Below are 20,826 nucleotides of genomic sequence, written 5' to 3'. Positions count from 1 at the left end.
TTTCATCTTTGCTGGAAAAACAACCACTACAGAGAAAAACAACCACTACAGAGAAAAACAACCACTACAGAGAAAAACAACCACTACAGAGGGCTTTTCTTGGGCCACAGATTTGCTGGAGAATTTTACTTTTGGTTTCCTGGCAGGCTTGGACACACCTCCAGGGGCGATCAGGCTACCAGCCCAAGCTTACAACAACAAACAACAAAGGAATATTCAATGCAAATAAATAAATTCAGTACATTTAACACACACCAAAAAAACCCCAAAAAACAACCATTTTTCTTTTTTTTTCCAATAAGAGCATCAGGGATTTTCCACCAGACTAATCTCTTAAACTGTGAAAGGCAAAGGAAATCCTGGCAGGGTGCCTTGGAACCAGAACCTCTTTGAGGAGAGGGAAATAACCCTGACCATGCAGCAATATTCCCCCAGCACTGGATGGGGCCTGGCACAGATGCCAGAAGGTTTCTGCCTCCACTGAATCTCTCAAGGTGCACCACAGGCTTTTGGAAGCTTGAAATATTATTTATCTGCTGGTTTTCTTTATGTGAGTCAAGCAAGTCCTGATTTCAGGCCCTGGCTTTACCAGACTTTTACTTTGCAGTGATATCACCATCAATTTCTTTGCTGGTTTGATGGTCAGAAAAGGAGGTGCAGAAAGAAATCCTTAATGCAGGCCTCCAAAATATTTACATGAAAATTTATCCATAAATTAAAATAAGCAATAATTTATAAAAGTATAATTAAAAGAAATAATAATTCATGCACGTATACAATTATTATTAAATAATTGATATATTATCAAGATAGAATAATATTAGAAGTATTATATAGAAGTATTTATATGTATATATATTATATATTAGAAGTATTATATTATATCTAATATTCTATAGAGTAATATTAGAAGTATTATATATAAGATTATTATAAATAATCGATATATTATCAATATAGAATAATATTAGAAGTATTACATAGAAGTATTTATATGTATATATTATATATATATTAGAAGTATTATATTATATCTAATATTCTACAGAGTAATATTAGAAGTATTATATATAAGATTATTATAAATAATTGATATATTATCAATGTAGAATAATATTAGAAGTATTATATAGAAGTATTTATATGTATATATTATATATATATTAGAAGTATTATATTATATCTAATATTCTATAGAGTAATATTAGAAGTATTATATATAAGATTCTTATAAATAATCGATATATTATCAATATAGAATAATATTAGAAGTATTATATTGTTATTATAGAATTTAATATTTCATGCCTATATATCATTTATGCCTAAATAATAATTTATGCCTAAAATTTAATATTTCGTGCCTATATATCATTTATGCCTAAATTTATGTCTTTACAACTCATACTTCAGAAAACCTTGTACCTTGGTTGAGTTCAAAGGCTGGACCTGAACCCAAAGGAGTTTTTAAGTGTCCATTTCGAGCGAGCAGATGTGAGCAGGAGTTGTGAGTCCATGAACAAATGTGGAAACAGGATTTTTGAGCTAAGTGCCTGGAGCAATTTCTGAAGCAATTTTCCACAGTAGAGAAGAAGCTCGGATGACTCATAAACTCTAAAACAATGTGGCTAAAACCACATTTCAAACCCTTTCTTGTTTCTATTCTTCTGCTCTGCTATATCTGTTGATTTGCATTTTTTTCTGAAGAGCTCAATTTATATTTAAAAAAAAAAAAACCAAACTTCCAGAGTCTGCTGCTATCTAGAGAGATGGAGGGAAGTTTGTGCTAACTTTAAATAGCACCTTATTATGTGAACATCTGGACCTTCAGAAAGGAACTGTTCCTCACAAAAGTCATCAGGGCTCTTCAGAAATATCAGGGATGGTTTTCACCTGTTTCCTTTCCCATTTACAGCCTCACCCCACAGCTCTCACAGGCTGCTCTTTGCTCAGCCATTTTTACTGCAGGAACTCACTTGAATGGGTGATTTAAAATCAGGAAAGGTCTGGGTTGGAAGGGACCATCTCATTCCATGCCATGCCAGGGCAGGGACACCTTCCACTGCTCCAAACCCTGCCCAACCTGGCCTTGAAAACTCCTAAATATAAAAAATAAAAGACTTTGAACCCCAACATTTATTTTTTTCTGTCTGGGACGCTGTTGATAAATGGCTTTTTTGGGGGGGTTTTCTGTGAGGTTTTTTTTTTTTTTTTGTTCAAGCACATACATTGAAGATGTTGGCTTTTTTTCTGTTCTCCTCCAAAATATACCCATGAACATTCCTTGAGACAGGAATTCCATCGTTTAACCTTTGCTGGAAAAGATTCCTGGATATTTCCCTTCACCCAGTTCTATTCTGTTATCCATAAATACAATTCCCACGAGTGAAATAGCCAAAGTTCCAACTTCACAGATTATACATTTGTGCCCCATTGTCTTTTAAAATTTTCCCTGTCCTTGTTCTTCACCTCTGACTCCTTTTCCCACTTTTGCTCCTATATATTCCAGAGAAATAGAATTCCAGAGAAATTCTAGTGAAAAGCTGAGGAATGCTTGACTATTTCAGTAACATATTTGTAGCTCCTCAGGTTAAAGAAAGAAGAAAAATAAAGAAACACTTTCTCATATTGAAAACTTTTTGAAAACACACCATTTACTTAAATAAATCTTGTTTCTTTAGAAAGAAGAAATTTGTCAAGAAGGTGGGAGCCACTGAAAAGGTATTATTGATCAGACAAGGACTTAGAAGAAAAAGGAATGCAGAACCAGGTGAGGAATCAGCTTTAAGACAAATAGTTCCAAACCAATGGTTTTTTTTTTTTTTTCTCTGTCATCATCCATCCAGTTATTACCTCAGGACAGAAATTCCTGCCACTCTGGCTACCAGTGTTGTGTTGTCAAACACAGCAGGATTAGCAGAGGAGTAAATCCAGCAGCACAGCAGCCCCTGCTCCTCCCAGGGAGACAATTTCCCACAGCAAAGGTGGTTGCTCCAGAGATGGATCACCCAGCAAAATGTGCATGAGTGGAGAGGCCATTGGGGGTTTGCCCTACTGCAGGAAAGGGCTGAACAAAGAGATAAATCTCAGTGGTGCTTTCCCTGGGCAGCTCCACCGAAATCAGGACCTTGGGAAAGCAGCAGTGGATGGATCTGCGTTAGCCTGGCACCCTGGGGAGTGTCCAACAATGAGAACATGGGGCAGGGGCAGCAGCTGGGCGTGCTCTCCTTCATGCACATTTTATCTAAGACCCAGTGGATGCTGACAGCAGCAGGAGGAGCATCCATGGTTGTTTTATAAGGAGATAAAACCAAAGCCTTGGGTTCTGCTACTGGATGAGTCTCTCTGCAGGTGAAGCCTTGTCTGTAACGTGCTAAGGATGTTGTTATTCTTTTCTGCTCTGGCAGAGACTGGTATTAAATAACCAAATCAGAACCACAGGAATAAATTCTCGTGCTTTTCTGACGTACACTCAAAGCCAAAACACAGAAATTTCTAGAATTATTTCCAATGGAATTCAAGTGACTGAAATTTTGAATTCACATAATTGTGCCTCTCCAGATGTTTTCACAACAGCTAAAATCCACGCAGCAGTATAGCAGAGAGAGGAAATGACCATGCAAAACCAAATTTGTCCTGGGCTCTTTGTAGTTCCTGCCCTTCCTGTGCTGTTTTTTTCTTTTTTTCAGTAGCTGATGAATGCAGTCACCCCTCGTGTCTGCAAGGAGAGGGAAACTTCTCACACCATTCCCACCATGGAAAGGTTTGAGCACAGTCTGCTCTGTCAGAGCTCAGTGCCATTTGTGGTGGACTGTGGCACCCAAGAGCCAAACATCGTTTTTCTCCTGGAGTATACAAGTGCACAGCTTGCTCAAAAACCTAAATTAAGTACTCTGAACCCCTTCACCAGTTCTTGAGCATTTCTTATTTGCTACTCATTTTCTTCTCTACTCATTATTTATGCCAGAATTCTAACAAGAGATTCACCTCTTAGCTTTAACCCTCCATTTGCAGCAGATTCCTTTTTGCCTACAGGCTTTAAATCAGCTGTTGCATCTCTGAGTGGTTACTGGCAGGCCCATGTACAAATAAGAAATATATTTATATGGAAAATGCTATAACACTTTCCCAGTGTTCTCCAATATTTATAACTGAGTGGAAGACATGTTTTAAATGATATCAAATATTCCAGAATGTTTTCTGCAGAGCATTGTATGGTTTATTTGGAAGATACTGTCTAGTATTTTCTGAGATGGGCTGCACAGGGAATAGGAAAGTGTTCAGGAAGTTGCCATTCTCACTCCTGTTTATTGAAACTAAGAATGCTCTGTTTGATCCATTACACTTATCAGTAATAGTCTGAATTACACTACATAATTTATCTTCCCTGGATAGGATTGAAAAAGACAGGTTTTACTCAAACCAAAGTGCACAGCATCTTCTGCTTATCCATTTCCTCAAAATGTCATCTAAATTTTTAATTTATATTCCAAAATCTCTGTCAGTTTTCGGTCCTCCATCTTCATAAACCAAAAATTACATACTGCTTTCTATCATTTCTGGGATGAAAAAAGAAAACCTTATCTTGCTTTATCTATTGGAAATGCACATCCTCAGTTTAATTTAAACCCATCTCTTCATGTAGGAGTAGCTCACCAAGTCACTGAGATCAAATCAGAGTCCCTTTGGCCTCCCAAAAATAACATTGACATGTCAGATCATGCAATCAAATCCTGCTTGCCTCATGTGGAGGCTGATAAACTAAATATGATAAATAAACTTCAGGGGACCAGTAAGAAGCTGATACACCAATGCTACTGTACAGCACCTGGCAAGGCAGGAGCTTCTGTTAAAGCTTTTGGAGCTCAGGTATTCAGTGCTCTGCTCCTCTCACCCAAAAGGAGACAAGATCTGCTTTAAAAATGAAAATAGATTCTCATTTACACAATATAAATAATGATTTTTTTTTAATGCTGCTTCCTTCCTCAAATCAAGCTGTGAGACTCCACTGGCAGCTGCTTTAGTAAAAGCTTGTTTTGACTCCATCTACACCTTTCCATGTGTTGGGATGGACTTTTTATGCTGAGATATGACATTCCCAGCAAAACCATATGAAATTCCTCGTCTCATTTTCCAATTAAAGGCAAGCCAGTTATAAAATATCTTTGAAAGGACTCTCAAGAAAGAAAAAAAAAATCCAAAGAACCAGCCACCAATGTATTTATATTTACATATAGATTTATATATATGTTCACAATACTTCAAAGATCCCTTTTAGACAATAAATTTGAAATCCTCCCTACATCCAGTGCACCCAAAGAACTGAAGTTTTGAAGAATTCCCCTTACCTAAAGACAATTCAGAAAAACTCAGCCCTTAACAAATTAGGTAAGATGGTAAATCCCCTGAAGGCTTGAGGGTATTGCTAATGGAATTTTCTCCCATGTAAGAAACAAATTCCTTCCCATGTTGGCTGGGGAAGAAAGGTCAGAAAACACTGGAAAACCCCTGTGGTTTGGGGTTTTTACTGGGTTTTTTGGGGGTAGGGGGTGCACTGGAAATTTTGCTGCAGTATTGTTTAATGCAAACTTTAGGCTAATAAATAAGCTGCCAGGCATTATATAGGAAAAAAAGGAAAAACTTATATTGTTTAAACTCTGTACAGAAGTGACAGGAAGCTGAGGGCTGGGAAGGGATTGCCCTGAGCAGATGGGGAAGGGAAGGACTGACAAGAAAAGAATTCCCATCCTCTGCTCAGCCCCATGGCTCCATCCCAATGCAGGCACAGTCACAAACTCACAACAGCTTCGAAAACTTTTTCATCAAACTTAGACCTTTTTATGTCTCACAGAAAAAAAAAGAAAAAAAAAAAAAAACAACAAAAACCCACCCAAACCAGACACCTAAAACCCAATCCATTTTAAAGTGCTGGACTTTGCTAAGTGAACCCCCCTGATTTCTCCTTGGCAGCTCTCAGGAGCATCTCCTCACTGCTCACCCTGCTAAAAGCAAAGCTTTTACCCATTGCTGGCCCAGAGTGCCACCCTCCAGCTCAGTCTGCAGAACCTGGTGATTATTTCTCTTTTAAGGCAGGAACATGATGTCTTAATGTTATAATTAGGCCATGGTGAGAAGTCAAGAGTCCAGCAAAAAGCTCTGCTATCTCCAATTCCCCCCAGCAGCTGCCTTGGACCTGCTGCAACTTCCGAGGTGAAAATCAATGGCAACAACTTTCTGGTTACCCAGGAAAGCCTGAATCACACCATTAGTACCACCAGCACAGATTTTCCTGCCTTCCCCTCGTTTTCTCAAGCAGTTAATCCCATTAGTGGAAATCTCAGAGCTTCCAGATGTTAGAAGTGCATTTTTGACAAATTCTCCTGAAAATTCTCCCTCGTTTCAGCACTTTCCATCTCTCTCGTGGTTCACTGGAAAGGCAGAAATCCCCTGGGAAAACTCTGATCTCCCTTCAGTTTCTCTCTTCCATGAGTTATGCATTTTATCAAAGCCACATTAAAGTGCACAGAGACAATTCAGACATTTCCAAGACAAGAGAAATTAGAGTAAGGGAAGATAATGCAGCCAACACGATTTCTGTCACTTCTGCCTCAGACAGCCCTGCATGATAACACGACCCAGGGCATCATTTTTCCCTCAAGTCACCCTTTCTGCCAAAGATTTTCGTGCAGGCAGCAAGGTGCCAGTGCTGAGGCAAATGTCAGAGCAGCAACTGCTTCACTCCTGGAATTTTTCTAATTAAATCACATATTATTTTTTAATTATTCTGGAGATCCTTTTCCTCTCTAACATGCAACTTCCCCTGAATTTCTGCCTGGATAGCCATTGCAAGCTGCATTCCTGAGCTGTGGGGAGCTCCACTGTCTGCTGTGGGCCGAAGCAGGTATTAAAAAGGATTTTGACAAACCAGAAATTATTCAGGAGAGAGAGATTAAGCCAAACCCCTGCATTTGACCTCTCACTGTTTCAGCACAAGGAGCCACCACCTGTGGTGGCCATGGAATGGCTACTGTTGTCCTCTGTGAGATTTAGATGAAGATATTAAGAGGAGTTCCCATTAGAAGAGGGCTGAAAACTAAAAATTGAAGTATATTGCAAGAAAATTTAATTAGGATCTTTTAGTTCATCAGAGGGCTGTGGAATGAGTGTGAATGAACTTACAGGGCTACAGAGACTCGTAGCTCCCAGAGGAAGATGACTCTACAACTTTCCTTCAACATTTTATAATGAAAATTCAGCTGAAAAAAAAAAAAGTGTGATAAACCTAAATTGAACTGAAGCAGCATAACTAATTTTTACAGTCTAGTTACTGCTACTATCAAATATTCATTTCTCTCAACAAGCAGGTAACTATGGCAACAAACACACCATATCTGTATGAAAAGGTGCCAAGAAACAAAAAAAAAAGTGAGAATCTTTACATTTATCTCAGGTTTTTTAACCTTCTTTAGAATTACCATCACAGCTATCAACTATTTAAAATATCTGCAAAGATTAATTTAGAATATTATGAAGACACTGAACAACACAATGGGAAGGATCCCATTCCTCTCTGAAAACTGCAATCAAAAGTGATTTCCAATTAAAATACTTTCTGACAAGAAGAAGAAAATTAATTTAAATTTTAGCTCTAGGACGAAAGGAGAACGAGCAACGTCATGTTTCATTTTCTTCAGCCTGTCACTTCAATTCTCTTTTGAGGAGGACTTATTTTCAGATGATATAATTACAATCCTGAAATGGCAGATTTAAATATACAAGACAGATGTTTATTAAGTTGAAATACATTTGGAATAAAATTTACTATTTCTCTTTGCTGTGGAATCAAAGGCCAGATTCAGGACCTTTTTTTCTCTTGCAGTCCCTTAAAGCTGGAATATTTCCATGATTTTTGGAATTGGAATGGAATTATTTCCCATTTATTAATTATTGCCCATTCCCATTAATTATTTTCCATTACTTCCTATCCTATTTGCATGATTTTTGGAATTGGAATGGAATTATTTCCCATTTCAAGGGCTGGAAGTCTCTCTTCCATGGCACTACCCCACACCTCACCTGCAGTGTGAGCGTTGCCGGGCCTAAATCTACTTTTATTGTTTATGCAGGGCAACATCCCAATATAAATACTATAAAGAAAAATTAATTGGCAAAAATATTCAACTTTTATGCTGAAACCATCTCATCTAGGGTAGGATTCTTAATGAGCAGTGTCAGGCAAAGTATTCTGAAGATATCAGATGTTGTTTGCCAAAGAAGAAAAGTCACCATTCATAAATGCTGCACCCTGTACAATCAGCCTGCAAGGGAGAATTCATATTTCAGTATTTTAGATGCAGGCACCTGTTTGGGGATGGTGGGATAATATGGCACAAACTTAAAACGTTTACAAATTACTTTTCTGAGTGAGCAATATCTTCCCTTAAAAGTGATTTATCTCTGGTCTCCAAGGAGGCAGCTCTTACTTGTTCTGCAGGGAGAATGATGCTTTATGGATTTCCTCTCAAGGAAATAAAGTTGGCTTTGAGGGGGGAAAAAAAAGAAAAAAAAAAGGAATAAAGAAAATAAAAGCCCTAGCATGAGACAGATCAAGTTAAAGATGTCACAAGCAAATGATGCCTCAGGTTTTAGCTTTTATATTTTTCAGATTCTGAGCTTTTATACTTTTCAGATTCTGAGCTGTGTGGGTCTGGGTTCACATCAGGGGATGCTGAGCTCTGTGCACAGAGCAGGGAGACAAAACAATTCCTGCTCCAGCTGGGCACCAAGGACAAATGATCCAAATCTCAGCCCAAGAGCACAAACACCGTGGGCTGAGAGAGAAAAACAAGGATGGGACTGCAGGGGCTAAAGCTGGAATGGGACAATGAACTGCAAGATGCAAATGGAGCAGAACTGATCCCAGGGAGGGACCCCGGGAGCGCTCGGGCATTTTGGGACCATTTTGGTTCATCTTGGGTTCATTTTGGGACCATTTTGGGTCATCCTGGGTTCATTTTGGGACCATTTTGGTCCATCTTGGGTTCATTTTGGGACCATTTTGGTTCATCTTGGGTGCAGCCCTGGCTGGGCTCTTGTGCTGCCCAAGGTGGATCCATTGAGGAGATCCTTTTAATAAATCCCTGCTTTATTCTTTAGCTCTGCCCAGCCTCTGCTCTGGCTCAGCCTTCCCAAGGCACCACAAACTGTAAAAAGTCATCAAACTCATCAAGCAGAGCTGGGGCACAAGGAGCAGCACTGGGATCACTGACAGGGGGTGCAGGGATCCCCCAGAAAGGGGAAATTCATCACCTGGGGAGCTCCCAGCTGCATCAAACAGCACAGAATGGACAGAAAGAGCCAGGCTGGGCCAAAGAGAACTTTTTGTCTACACTAATCCACCACATCATTGAATGTCTTCATTTATGCCTTAGGTTTGGAGCTTCTGAAGGGCTTCGATGTAGACAATATGGGCTAAATGGACAACATTTACATGTGAAAACAGACTCAGAGGCAGCCACTGTCTCACTAGGACAGTTGTATTTTAATTAAGACTTCAATTTTTGAGATTTGTTTAATATACAAAAATTTAAAACACTCAGGCAAAAAGTTCCCTGAATGTTTTACAAATGGAACACCAATGGATCCTCCAGTCCAGAAGAGAAGCAGAGGAGAACTTGATTAACGTGACTCATTATATTTATTCACATTCTGCCTCCTCAAATCACCTTTTAATTGATACACTGAGTATAGAAACAGAAAACTAAAAATTAATGTCCTCCATGTAGACTAAGAGGGATTTGTTTTAATAATGAATAGAGTTTTGTAAAACTCTACAGTATAGACTAAAAACTAAAAGTTGGGCACACACACACAATTAATTAATGTTGTTGTAATTAAATACTCCAGCACTAAAGAGAGCTAAATTTGGGTAGAAATTGGAGAGAAAGAAATTTCCCAATTGATGGTATTAAGATACAATCTCCTGCAAACCATCATATTTTAAATGATTTTTGCTATGTGCACTCTAAAAATAGAAAGTCATAAGAAAACGGGAAAGATAAAAGAAAGTGAAAATAAAATGACAAAGATGTGTCTGTTTTCTGATGACATTTGGGGAATCGAAAATGAAACCCCATTGGTGCTAGAATTATCCCAAAATAACACACTGGGAAATTGGAATTATTCTAGCAGAACTAAAAATAACCACCTACATATTTGAAAATACTCTTTCAATGTTAAAATAAAATAAAAAAATCAGATCTAGCACCTCTGGGATAACTCTTGTTGAGTCCCAAGTACCCCGAGCTGCAGCTCCACCAAACTAAGCAATTATTCCTATAGTAACTTTGAAGTGATTCCATTTATTTTCAGTGCTAACTCTACTTGATTCGTGCTGGTTGTAAACTGACCACTTCCAGATGTTCTCCTTTCTGCCCTCTTCAGCACTGAGCATTCTGAAAGTATTGATACTTGTGTTAAAAAGCCAGATTTTGAAGATAAAATATCCAAAAGTTTTGTTTCCAAGCATTAACTGTGCTCTACACTGCTTCTCGAGCAGGAAGCTCATCTTGTCCAGCCAGAAAAAACTGTTTGGAAATGGGAAACTTCCAAAAAAAAAATGGGATTAATCCATAGTGATGCATGGACTCTACCTTTTGGAGTCATGTTCCTTGGCCCCAAGCAAGGGCTGATAAAACACTGCCAGTGAGAATCTGTCAGATTTCTCTCACCTTTTGGCACCTTAGTCTACATGGATAACATTAATTTTTGGTTTTCTGTTTATGTACTCACCCACCTCTCCCTGAACTGAAACCACTGCCCCAAATATCTACCAAATGTGGGGTCTGTCCTCAACCTGGGATTTCTAAGTTTCACCATCTTCAGTCACAGATGAACATTGAAGATCATTGTGCTCTTAGTTCTAGCAGAATATGTGCCAGCATTTAGCAATTAACCAGTTAGCAATTAACCAGTTAGCAATTAACCAGTTAGCAATTAACCAGCTCCTCTGCAAAACCTGCAACTGGAGGCTTTTTTTATTCTAAGTCCACCACTTCTTTTCCCTTCTTAGACAGCCATTTGTCACAGTGGGATTTTCACCTCTCACCATCCATAAAGCTAATATTCCTCTCTTTTTCTTTTTTAATAAAGAAACTCTCACAAAAAAAAAAAAAAAAAGACATTTCCATTATCAGCTTCTATTCAAAATATGTGGGCAGCTGATATCATGTTTTGTGTCACTCTTTGTAAGTGCCTTGAGGATGATATTTTTTAAATCTCTCTGCAATACATCAGTGTCAGAGAAACTCAGGATGTTTGGATGAGTGACATTTCTAGAGGATCAGAAAAACTATCTGCCACGGGAGGCAGTGATACCCAAACTCCTAACCCAAAACAGCAGAGGGAGAAGATAAATATTGCTTAGCAAAGCTACAGAGAGCTGTGGGTTTGAAAAATCAGATTCACATCATCTTGTGGGAAATGTGGAGATTTTCCAGGAAGAAAACTGTGAGAGTTGAAATGATGGTTGGGGCCACCAATGAGTGCATAAAGCACTTGGGGAAGGAAGGGCCAGTAGCCCACCTAAGAAATAAATCCAACACTCTAATGAAGAACCAGGAATGCTCCTTCTTCCCTCCTTGGCAGAGTGAGACCCAGACAAAGCAATTAAAATATTCCTTTGTGAGATTATCTTGGGATTCTTGGAGAGGAAGGGAATGTCCTTGCAGAAGCTCTGCCTTTAAATGGCAATTTATCCCACGTGCAAGCTCCAGGTTAAAAGTGTGGCAAGGACATGCAGCCATTCTCCAGACTGTGCTGGGTGAACCCAGAAAGGAGCACCATAAAGGAGTGGGTGGGTGCTGGCCAGCAGAGCTGCAGGAGGATGCTCTGGGGGCTGGGATGACCACAGGGCTCTACCTGCAAAGGTGTTTCCAACAAACCAAAGCTCAGGGCTGCCACACACACAGAGGGGCCAAGGTGGGGTTTGGGGGCATCAGGAAAAGGTAAAAAACACAGAGTGCAGGCAGCAGCTTCTGCAGGGAGCTGTCCATCCCCAAAGACAGCAGAAAGTGTTTGCTCATCTTGGTTCCAGAAGTGGATTCTCACACTTTGTGTTCTGGATTTGGGAGAAAAGCCATCCAGAGATGTGTCTGCCTCAGGGTCTGGGTGCTGCACTCCCTGCCCAGGAGGAGACAGGAAAATTGTGCTGGAATGGCTCCCTGATGGAATATGCTCACCCCTCATGGATTTTTACAGAAAAGAAACTCTGGTCCCATTATTGTCAGATAATTTTCTCTCTTTTTTGTTTTTTAAGTCAGACAACCAAGCTATGTGTTAAATGAAATTAGAAATTATCTAACAACGTCATGAAAGATTTTAGAAATTCTGCCACTACAGCTTCAAACAGATCAGATTTGTGTTTTTAATGAACATACATATCCTCTCATGTTCTCTCAATAGGAGCTTTTCCTGTTTGTAACCTGAATCACACTGCTCATATTTTGACACATAACTTTGACTTTTATTTCTCCTTTGCACAGCTTCTTTCAAGATTCAAGAACAGGTTAATGAGCTATCTCATCAAAAACATAATAGGAATCAAACTAAGATTTACTGGTAAACTAAGATTTTTTTTTCTTACTGCAGGCATTTAAGACCAAACACTGAAAAATTCATCCTAAAATTAAATTTAAAAATGATTTTACATCTCACTAAGAAGCACTTTCAATCTCTGTCCATTTTCCCATAAGTAACATTATAATTGGCAGGTTTTTTTCCTCCCCATTTCTAATATTTCAGGTATAATGGGCTTTGGAGTGTCCTCTGAAAAGAGACCAAAGGCCCATGAGTTTTCCTCTGACTCAAGACCCTCTGCTGCTTATGTTTACAAGCATCAGAAACCAGAATGTAAGAAATGCATTAACCATAGGGAAATGGTGAAAACCTTGTTTATCTTGTATTTTAAGCAGAAAGAAATACGAGATATTGCTGTAACTATTACTAAAACCCCTTAAACCATAGAAACTGAGGTTCAGCTCTGGAATTTACCACACTGCAAAACAAGTGAAAGGTGTGCAAGTGGGAGTTCTGTCAGAGAAGACAAGACAAAATGATACAATTATTCCAACTTAGAGCTGATATGCTCCAAGGTATATGTTTTCCCACAATTGCTGTAAATATGAATATGTTAGAGGTTAATACAAGATCAAATGTGGAATGCATTTGCTGAAAAGATTAATATCTTTTCATTAAAAATGAGAGTGCACTGTTGGTTCAGCATTTGCATTTAGATCGAGTAGGTAATAACTTTATTGACTGCTAGGACACCTATCTCCAAAAGGGAAAACATGAATAGAAAGGGTGGTGTCCACATGCAGAAGTGGAGGAGATTTTTCTATTTTCCACTCCCAACCCCTTCAGAGAAGTTCAGCCCCTTGGACCCGAGCACTGTGGTTTACTCATGCCAGCAGAGCTGTAAAGAACATTTCTGCCCTGCTGCACACCAGCCTATGTCCACCAGAATATGGATCAGGGGCTGCTGCTGATTTGAAAATTGTACAGCCATGCATCCCTCCCAGCCAGGGGAGGCACTGGCTGGGTGCTGTACTCTGCTTTTTGCTGCGGAGTTTAAATCTGGTTTCAATCCCAGAGCCTTTGGTTTAGGGGGAGGTTCAACCAACTGTTGCAGAGTCAAAATAGGCTTGGGACCTCAGGACATCACTCAGTCCAAGCCCCTCCAAGGCAGGAATGTTGTTCCATTCAACAAGAAAAGTGTCCAGGAGTGGCCCATGGTGCTCCCTCCAGCCCAACACCTTTCCAGAAAGCCACTCTTTCAAGCCTGCAGATGTGTAGACATTTTATTCCCCAGGCAGGAATCCAGTCTGACATTTCTTCCTCCCAAACTACTCAGACATTTCCTCCTCCACATTTTACTCCCCTCTGTCCCCACCTCACACAGACAATTTTTTATGATAATTCAATTTCATGAGCCACACAGAACTACATAAGAGTTATTTATATAACATCAATATTAAATTGGCACCCAGATTTTTTTTTCAGAATAAAAACTTGGTGCAATTTGTCCAGGTGTGGTTGGGATGTCTCCAGAGGAGACTCCACGCCCTCCCTGGGCAGCTGCTCCAGGGCTCTGCCCCTTCCAGGGAAAATTATTCCTCATGTTGAGGTGGAACTTGTTCTTTTTATTTTTATGGCAATTGCTCCTTGTCCTGCAGCTGAACACCACCAAAAAGGGTCTGGGAGCATTCTCTTGGCACCCAGTTTGTCAGGATTGATGGGATCCCCTCTCAGCCTTCCCTTCTCCAGAGGAACCAGCCCAGCTCCTGCAGCCTCCCCTCACCAGGGAGATGCCGCAGACCCCAAACCATCTTTGTTTTTGTGGGCAGTTCACACAAACACGAGCACTGGGGGCTGATGTAACTCCAGGTTTCCCACAGTTCATGGCAAAAGCCTTTCAGCTCCATTTTCTCAAGTCATAATGAGAGAACAAAGCATTTATGATTGAAACCATGGCAGGGTGATGCACCAAGATTGGTTCAAATGCACACAGAACACAGCAGCTGCTTCCTGAGCTCGTGTCAGCCCACAGCAGAACACACATTTCACTCACCCCAGCCCTGCCCAGGGTCTCTCACAATCACAGAACACTTGAACTGGATTTCTTGAGGTGTTTGAAACCACCAGCACACGGATCAGCGTGCAGCAGACAGCTCAAACCATTTGTTAACTTGAACTCAAATTTAATTAAGCACAGCAGTTCCTATCAAAAGCAAAAGCAGGTTACTTCTCAAACTGTGAGAAGTAAATATTTCACTTAAGCAACTGTGGTGACAGCTTTCTTTTAGTACTTTAGTCATGAAGTTGATGCAAATCACAGTTGCTTTCCTATAGAGCAGAGGGGTCTGTAACACTGGGAAAACAGCATTGTGGGCAAGCACAAAACCCAGTTCCTGACCCATAAAGGAAATTTCTGAGTTCATTCTACAAGACCACAAGTGTTTTCTTCACTTATGCACAGGAGGAGCATTATTTTCCTCTCACTGCAGGGAAGTGTCACTTTGAACTGGAGTCTCTGTCCCTGAAATTTAGGACATTTCCTCAAGGTTTCCTTCCAACTCCTTCCCCTCCCCCTGTTTTTCTTGCTTTTTTCCTCTCTTTCTCTGTTGTGCTCTATTTTGTGTCATTTAGACCATATATTTTGATGGAGGGCATCCTTCTCCTCTGAATTTATGAATCAAAATGTATTCTCCAATGGATACCTGGAGGTATAATTTGCCCCCTAACACTCTTCAATCTTTATTACTGACACATTCAAGGATGCCTAACTCCCACAAGAAGAGAAAAAAAACAACCCACATTAATCTTCAAAAATGTGTCCTTACCTGCCTTCTGAAAATGAAAATGGATGTTCTTTGAGAAATTACCTGAGTTTTGCTTTAAACCCCCAGGACCATGCGCTTCTGGAAACAATTTTGAATCTAAAAAATTTATAAATGAAAAAATCTGCTGGTGTATAAATACAAATCCTTCTCCGTGCCTTTTCCTTGGAGGGAGGAAGCATTCCCTCAGCATCCTGCAGGATGGGGCCTGGGGGGCTCCTGCACACCCTTTTTGTGCAGAAGGACAGAAGGACTTTTATTAGGGGACACTCAAATATGGAAACAGCTCCAAAGCAACTCCATCACCCATCCCTGCCCCATCAAACATCCAGGCAGTTTCTAACAGGAAGAATTCCCATCTCTGAACTCCCTATTTAGCAAGAAACTTAATAAATGAAAAAGAAAATTTGAAGACTTGTAGGAATTTTTAAAAATTCCCCTCACATTGAGCTGGTCCTTCATAGCTAAGATGCACAGTTGGAGTTGACCAGAAACAAGTCAATTCCTTCTCCTTTTAAATAACGTTTTATTTTCCCCCTGATAATACTTTAAAAATAAAATTATTTTTTTCATTTTTGTCTCTTAATACTGTTAATATAGATCTTTACTAATGCAAACTAAGAATTGCCCATCTGTACGATTTGATTTAAAAACTGAGCTCTCTAGATGTCCAAATTTTATTTAATTTTAATCTAAATGCCTCAAAATGTAATTTTGATTCTTTGCTCTGGAACAAGAATTTCTAGGCTATGCCATAGCTCCATTTCTGAAAATGCTGAAGCATGGAGAAACAATTTGGACTATCCAGGGTGGGCAAAACCTGGCAGATGTTTTCCATGTCCCCATCTCAGTCTCCCCCACTGGGCTAAACCTCCAGTCTCCTGTTCCCTCTGATGCACAAATATGAAATAAATCTTAAAATGAAAAAAAAAACAACAAAAAAGACCAAAAGCACCCCTCAAACAATTTATATTCAGCTAATTTGTCTTAAATGCAGTGAAGAGTTTCCCAAAAGCATCAAGGACCAAGCAGGGGTGAATGTTATAGAGATGGAAAATAGGAGTAATTTTAGTCAGTGTTCTAACATGCTTTGAAAGAGTTCATATAAACCTCTGGTGCATAATCACATTAATGATGAAAAATAGTTTTCTCCATGTCCATCCTAGAGAATTTTTTACTTTAATTCAGCTCCTTAATTGGTGTCTAGGGCTGCTACAGTTTTAAAGAGCACACCTACAATCACAGCAGCTGTTGACCCTGCTAGAGGTTTCAGTAAAACCTAGGAGAAGCTGCAGGTTGAGCTGGAAACCATGGATAATCAGATTCACCAGGACCAGGAGATTTTGCTGTGTCTGGGCTGTGAAATTCCCCAGCACAATCTCACTTGTCTCCACCCCTATGCAGAGGCTGCGTGTACCTCCATGAGCCGCACCTGCAAACGCTGCTGGCTCAAATTCCAATCATCCCACAGCATCAGCTGAGCTGCTCTCAACATCCAATCTCTTTTCCAAGCAGTGGAAAAGCTGATGGGAGGGTTTGCTGCTTCCTCTGTGGGCCTACTACAGCACATTGTCCTCTGAGGTGCCAAGGAAAGCAAGATAAGGATTGCTGAGATAAAACCACTCCTGACTCCAATTCTCCTTCGAGAGGATTTTGTCCTCAGCCTCCAGCTTGTGGTTCACACCTTCTAGCAAGGCTTTCAGGGGAAAGAATTCTTCCTCCCAATTCTTCCTCCCATGTTCCTACAACACATTTCGTGTGAGATTGTGACAAGGGGCCAAAACATTTAGGATTTGCTCAGGCTCCCAATAAAAAGGCATTAATATCAGCAGTTATCTGCACATGGTGCTGCCTCCAGCCCAACACCTTTCCAGAAAGGCACTCTTTCAAGCCTGCAGATGTGTAGACACTTGATTCCCCAGGCAGGAATCCAGTCAGACATTTCTTCCTCCCAAACTACTCAGACATTTCCTCCTCCACATTTTACTCCCCTCTGTCCCCACCTCACACAGACAATTTTTTATAATAATTCAATTTCATGAGCCACACAGAACTACATATGAGTTATTTATATAACATCAATATTAAGTTGGTACCCAGATTTTTTTTTCAGAATAAAACCTTGAGGCTGCTTGTCTCTAAAAGCTGCAATTATGGTTAAAAATAGAAGTAATTCATTTGACCATGAATGGCAACTCCACAGACCTGAAAATGGAGGCCTGACCACCAGTTTCTGCTCAAGACATATGGGCAGGAAGGGGAAGAGGCTGAACCCACAAAGATGACTGTGGAAAAATGAACATCCTTTTTCCCAAAGCCTTTCCTCTGACAAGACAAAGTGAAACTGGATTTTAACTGCAGACAATACTTAATTTTAGTGTTCAAATTGTACACAGCAACACGTTTTGGTTCCTAAACCACTCAGATTTGGAACAATAAAAATTACTCTGGAATTTCAACAGATCCCAGCTTGTCATGTCACCTTCAAAGTAAAGGCATGGAATTGGTGATTATTAAAAATCATGAGGAATTCAGATCCTGCTCCCAGGTGCATGGAGACAGCATCATTATTTCACAAATCACCAGTGACCTTTGGAAGGCACTGGGAAAAGCAGCCACTTTCATTCCTTTCCATTGATTTTCTAATTTTGAGTAAATTGGTTTAATCTGGGGAATGGTTATCTATGAGGAATAAAAATACTTAAAACTGTCTTTAGAAAACAGTAAAAAGCTGAACTGTTTGAACTGAAACAATGAATTTGGAAGGGAAACTTGAGGGGAGAAAAGGTAGGGATTTTGTAAACTTTAATTTGGGCACCATTCTGTGGCCAGGCACCCAAATATGAATAAAATCAGAATCTCTTAAACTTAAAAACACAGACATTCAGACATTAGTTTCACTCCACTATGTTCCTGGTATCTGTGACTGATTTACCTGTGAAATATTTGCTGCTGGAAAAGCCTGTAGAAAGAAATTACCCACCTAGAAAGGGAAGTGCATTATCTGGTAACATGAAAAATAATGGGCTGAATATTGGGAACACTGGACAATCTTGAGTCCAATCAACTTAGAAGACAAGCTCAGTGACTCAGCACACACCTGAAACACCCTGCAAGAACAGAATTTGGATGTCTCCAGGAATCTAAGAGCACTCAGGGCTACTTCATGAACGGAAATTGTGATTTATAGAGTAACTCTTTCTGGTGCCAAGATTTTATACATTCTGGTACCTAAGCCTTTGGATTAACAGATTGCCTCTACTTTATTATCTTCTGAACATGAAATGATCATGCCTAAGCTTTCTTTGCCATCAATTTATGCTCTCATAATGTTAATGATCTGTTATAAGCATAGATTTTGGCACTGTGGCAATTCACCTTAAAGCCATCTGAGGATTACCTGTTCCTTCCCTACCCCTTTTTGCATTTTCTTTTTTTTGGCTATGGGGTACCAAGTGAATTAGTTCATTAAGTCCACTCATAAAAATATTCTAGGGAAGATATAGAGCACTAAACTAATACTCTCAGAATGAGCTATATGCACAGTTAGCTCTGGGTGGCAATTACTAACTCTAAGTTGAAGTCCACTTAATCCTGAGCTCTTTCTCACTACACAACACTAAATGTCTCGCACAGAAATCGTGATTCCACTAGATTTATAAACACTGATCAGAGCTTAGAAATTCTCAAGTCCGAGTAAGAAATAAACAAAATTCTTAAAAGACTCCATAAAAGCGAGCATCTGAATCCCCACACAACAACACCCAGAGCCTCTTCTCACACCCCAGAAGAAGATTAGAGGCACAACCATGAAGACTGGAAATAGGGAAGTTCTCACTCACCTCTCGGTCCAGCAGCGCAGGGGACACCACTGTGACGATGTCTCCCTTCTCAGGGTCGATGTAGAACATGTTTGGGGAGGGTTTGGTGGGGGTCTGCCTGAGGATGTTGTAGCGCAGCAGGGCGTTGTCCGTGCCGGCGTCGTCGGCGTCGAACGCCGCCATGCGCATCACCGTGGTTCCTGGGGAGAGGGCACACGCAGCGGCACTGAGCAACCACCCTCGCAAAACCTGAGGGTATTTAGCTTGCATTCTTGTTCATATTATCTTTACTTTTGTTTGTTTGTTTGTTTAACTAGGCTGGAAGAGACCTTCAAGATCATTGAGTCCAACCCAGCCCCAACACCTCAGCTAAACCCTGGCACCCAGTGCGCATCCAGCCTTTTTAGAAAGGTCATTCCAGTACTTTAGGCCTCTTTCCATGAAAAGCTTTTTCCTAATACCCAACCTATATTTCCCCTTGTGTGCTCTGGCTCTGTCAGTGCTGCCTGGAGAAAGAGACCAACCCCACCTGAGCACAGACACCTTTCAGGAGTTGTAGGGAGTGAGTACTTGTTACTCATCCAACAGAAGATTTATGTGCTCTTACACAAATTCCCTGTGTCTCTGGGCTTTGAAGCCATCCATAGTAATTGCATTTCACTAAATTAATTACAAGTGTATCACTTCCACTTTTAATTCTGCAGGCAGAAAATCCACAGGTGGCTACAATGAAAACAACAATACTGAAATAACAGGTCTCTATTTGCATGGTGAAGTGTTGCAGTTCAAAATGTGTTGGATGTCATTTCTGTCAATAAGAAATGTTGTAATTATTAAAGCCTGCATTGTTCCAATTTCAATTTGTACAAATTTATGAGCTTATTTTATGAACATCAATAAGCCCCCATCTCTATTGCCCCACTGTCCTTCCAGTGCTGAAGGTTTCTCTGCCAGGAAATTCCCTGAGCACAAAGTTCTGCTGCCGAGTGCAATAAGGGAAACGCAATTCCCTGCACAGATTCCTAAATGCTGTGCAGAGGAAAAACCTTGCTTTGTGTCTTGATCACAGTTAACAGAGCACTGAGCTGCTGCCAGTCCTGTGCTTAGGAAGGGAGCACATCCTGCATCCCTGGATCAAGGATTTTCCTCTCCCCAAGACAGGCAGCCCAGAGCAAAATTCTGTCAGCATTTTATCAGCTTTGTACAGTACACTGAGAAAAAAAGGAAAGGGCATAATGAGACACCTGGGCTGAACTGTGAGATGCTCACCCCTAGACCAAAGTGACTTCTTCATCAGTTCATCTATAATTGTAAATGTAAGCATTAGTTTAAAAAGCAATCTAACTAAATAATATATGATCACAGCAAGATTAAATATTTCTGGTAATATTGAGCTGAAGACAGAATGAGATTCTACCAAATACCAAAAAAACCATGATCAAATCAATAAATTCATTTCAATAGTGAATCAATGGTAAGTAACAGATTCATGTGAGATATTAGCAAACCATAAAGTAAGAAACCTAGGAAGGGATCCAGTCTTTGGCCCAAAAATCCCAGCTGTAACAATTTATCAGATTCTATGATCTACACCACTTCCATTGAAG

The 20,826-nt window shown here is 40.0% G+C and overlaps 1 protein-coding gene across 2 annotated transcripts in view; it reads right to left on the bottom strand.

Annotated features, from left to right (window-relative positions):
- Window positions 1-20,826, bottom strand: part of CDH13 (cadherin 13) — a 449,240-nt gene that overhangs the window by 119,801 nt on the left and 308,613 nt on the right. For both annotated transcript variants that reach the window (XM_036390362.2, XM_036390361.1), the window contains exon 7: window positions 19,241-19,419. In XM_036390362.2, coding sequence (XP_036246255.1) covers window positions 19,241-19,419 — 179 coding nt within the window. The remainder of the gene's footprint in view (window positions 1-19,240; window positions 19,420-20,826) is intronic.

This window comes from Molothrus ater, chromosome 12 (genome assembly GCF_012460135.2).
Source record: "Molothrus ater isolate BHLD 08-10-18 breed brown headed cowbird chromosome 12, BPBGC_Mater_1.1, whole genome shotgun sequence".
NCBI classification, from domain to species: Eukaryota; Metazoa; Chordata; class Aves; order Passeriformes; family Icteridae; genus Molothrus; species Molothrus ater.
Note: the sequence above shows the minus strand (reverse complement) of the source record. Positions and strands in the feature narration are given on the sequence as shown.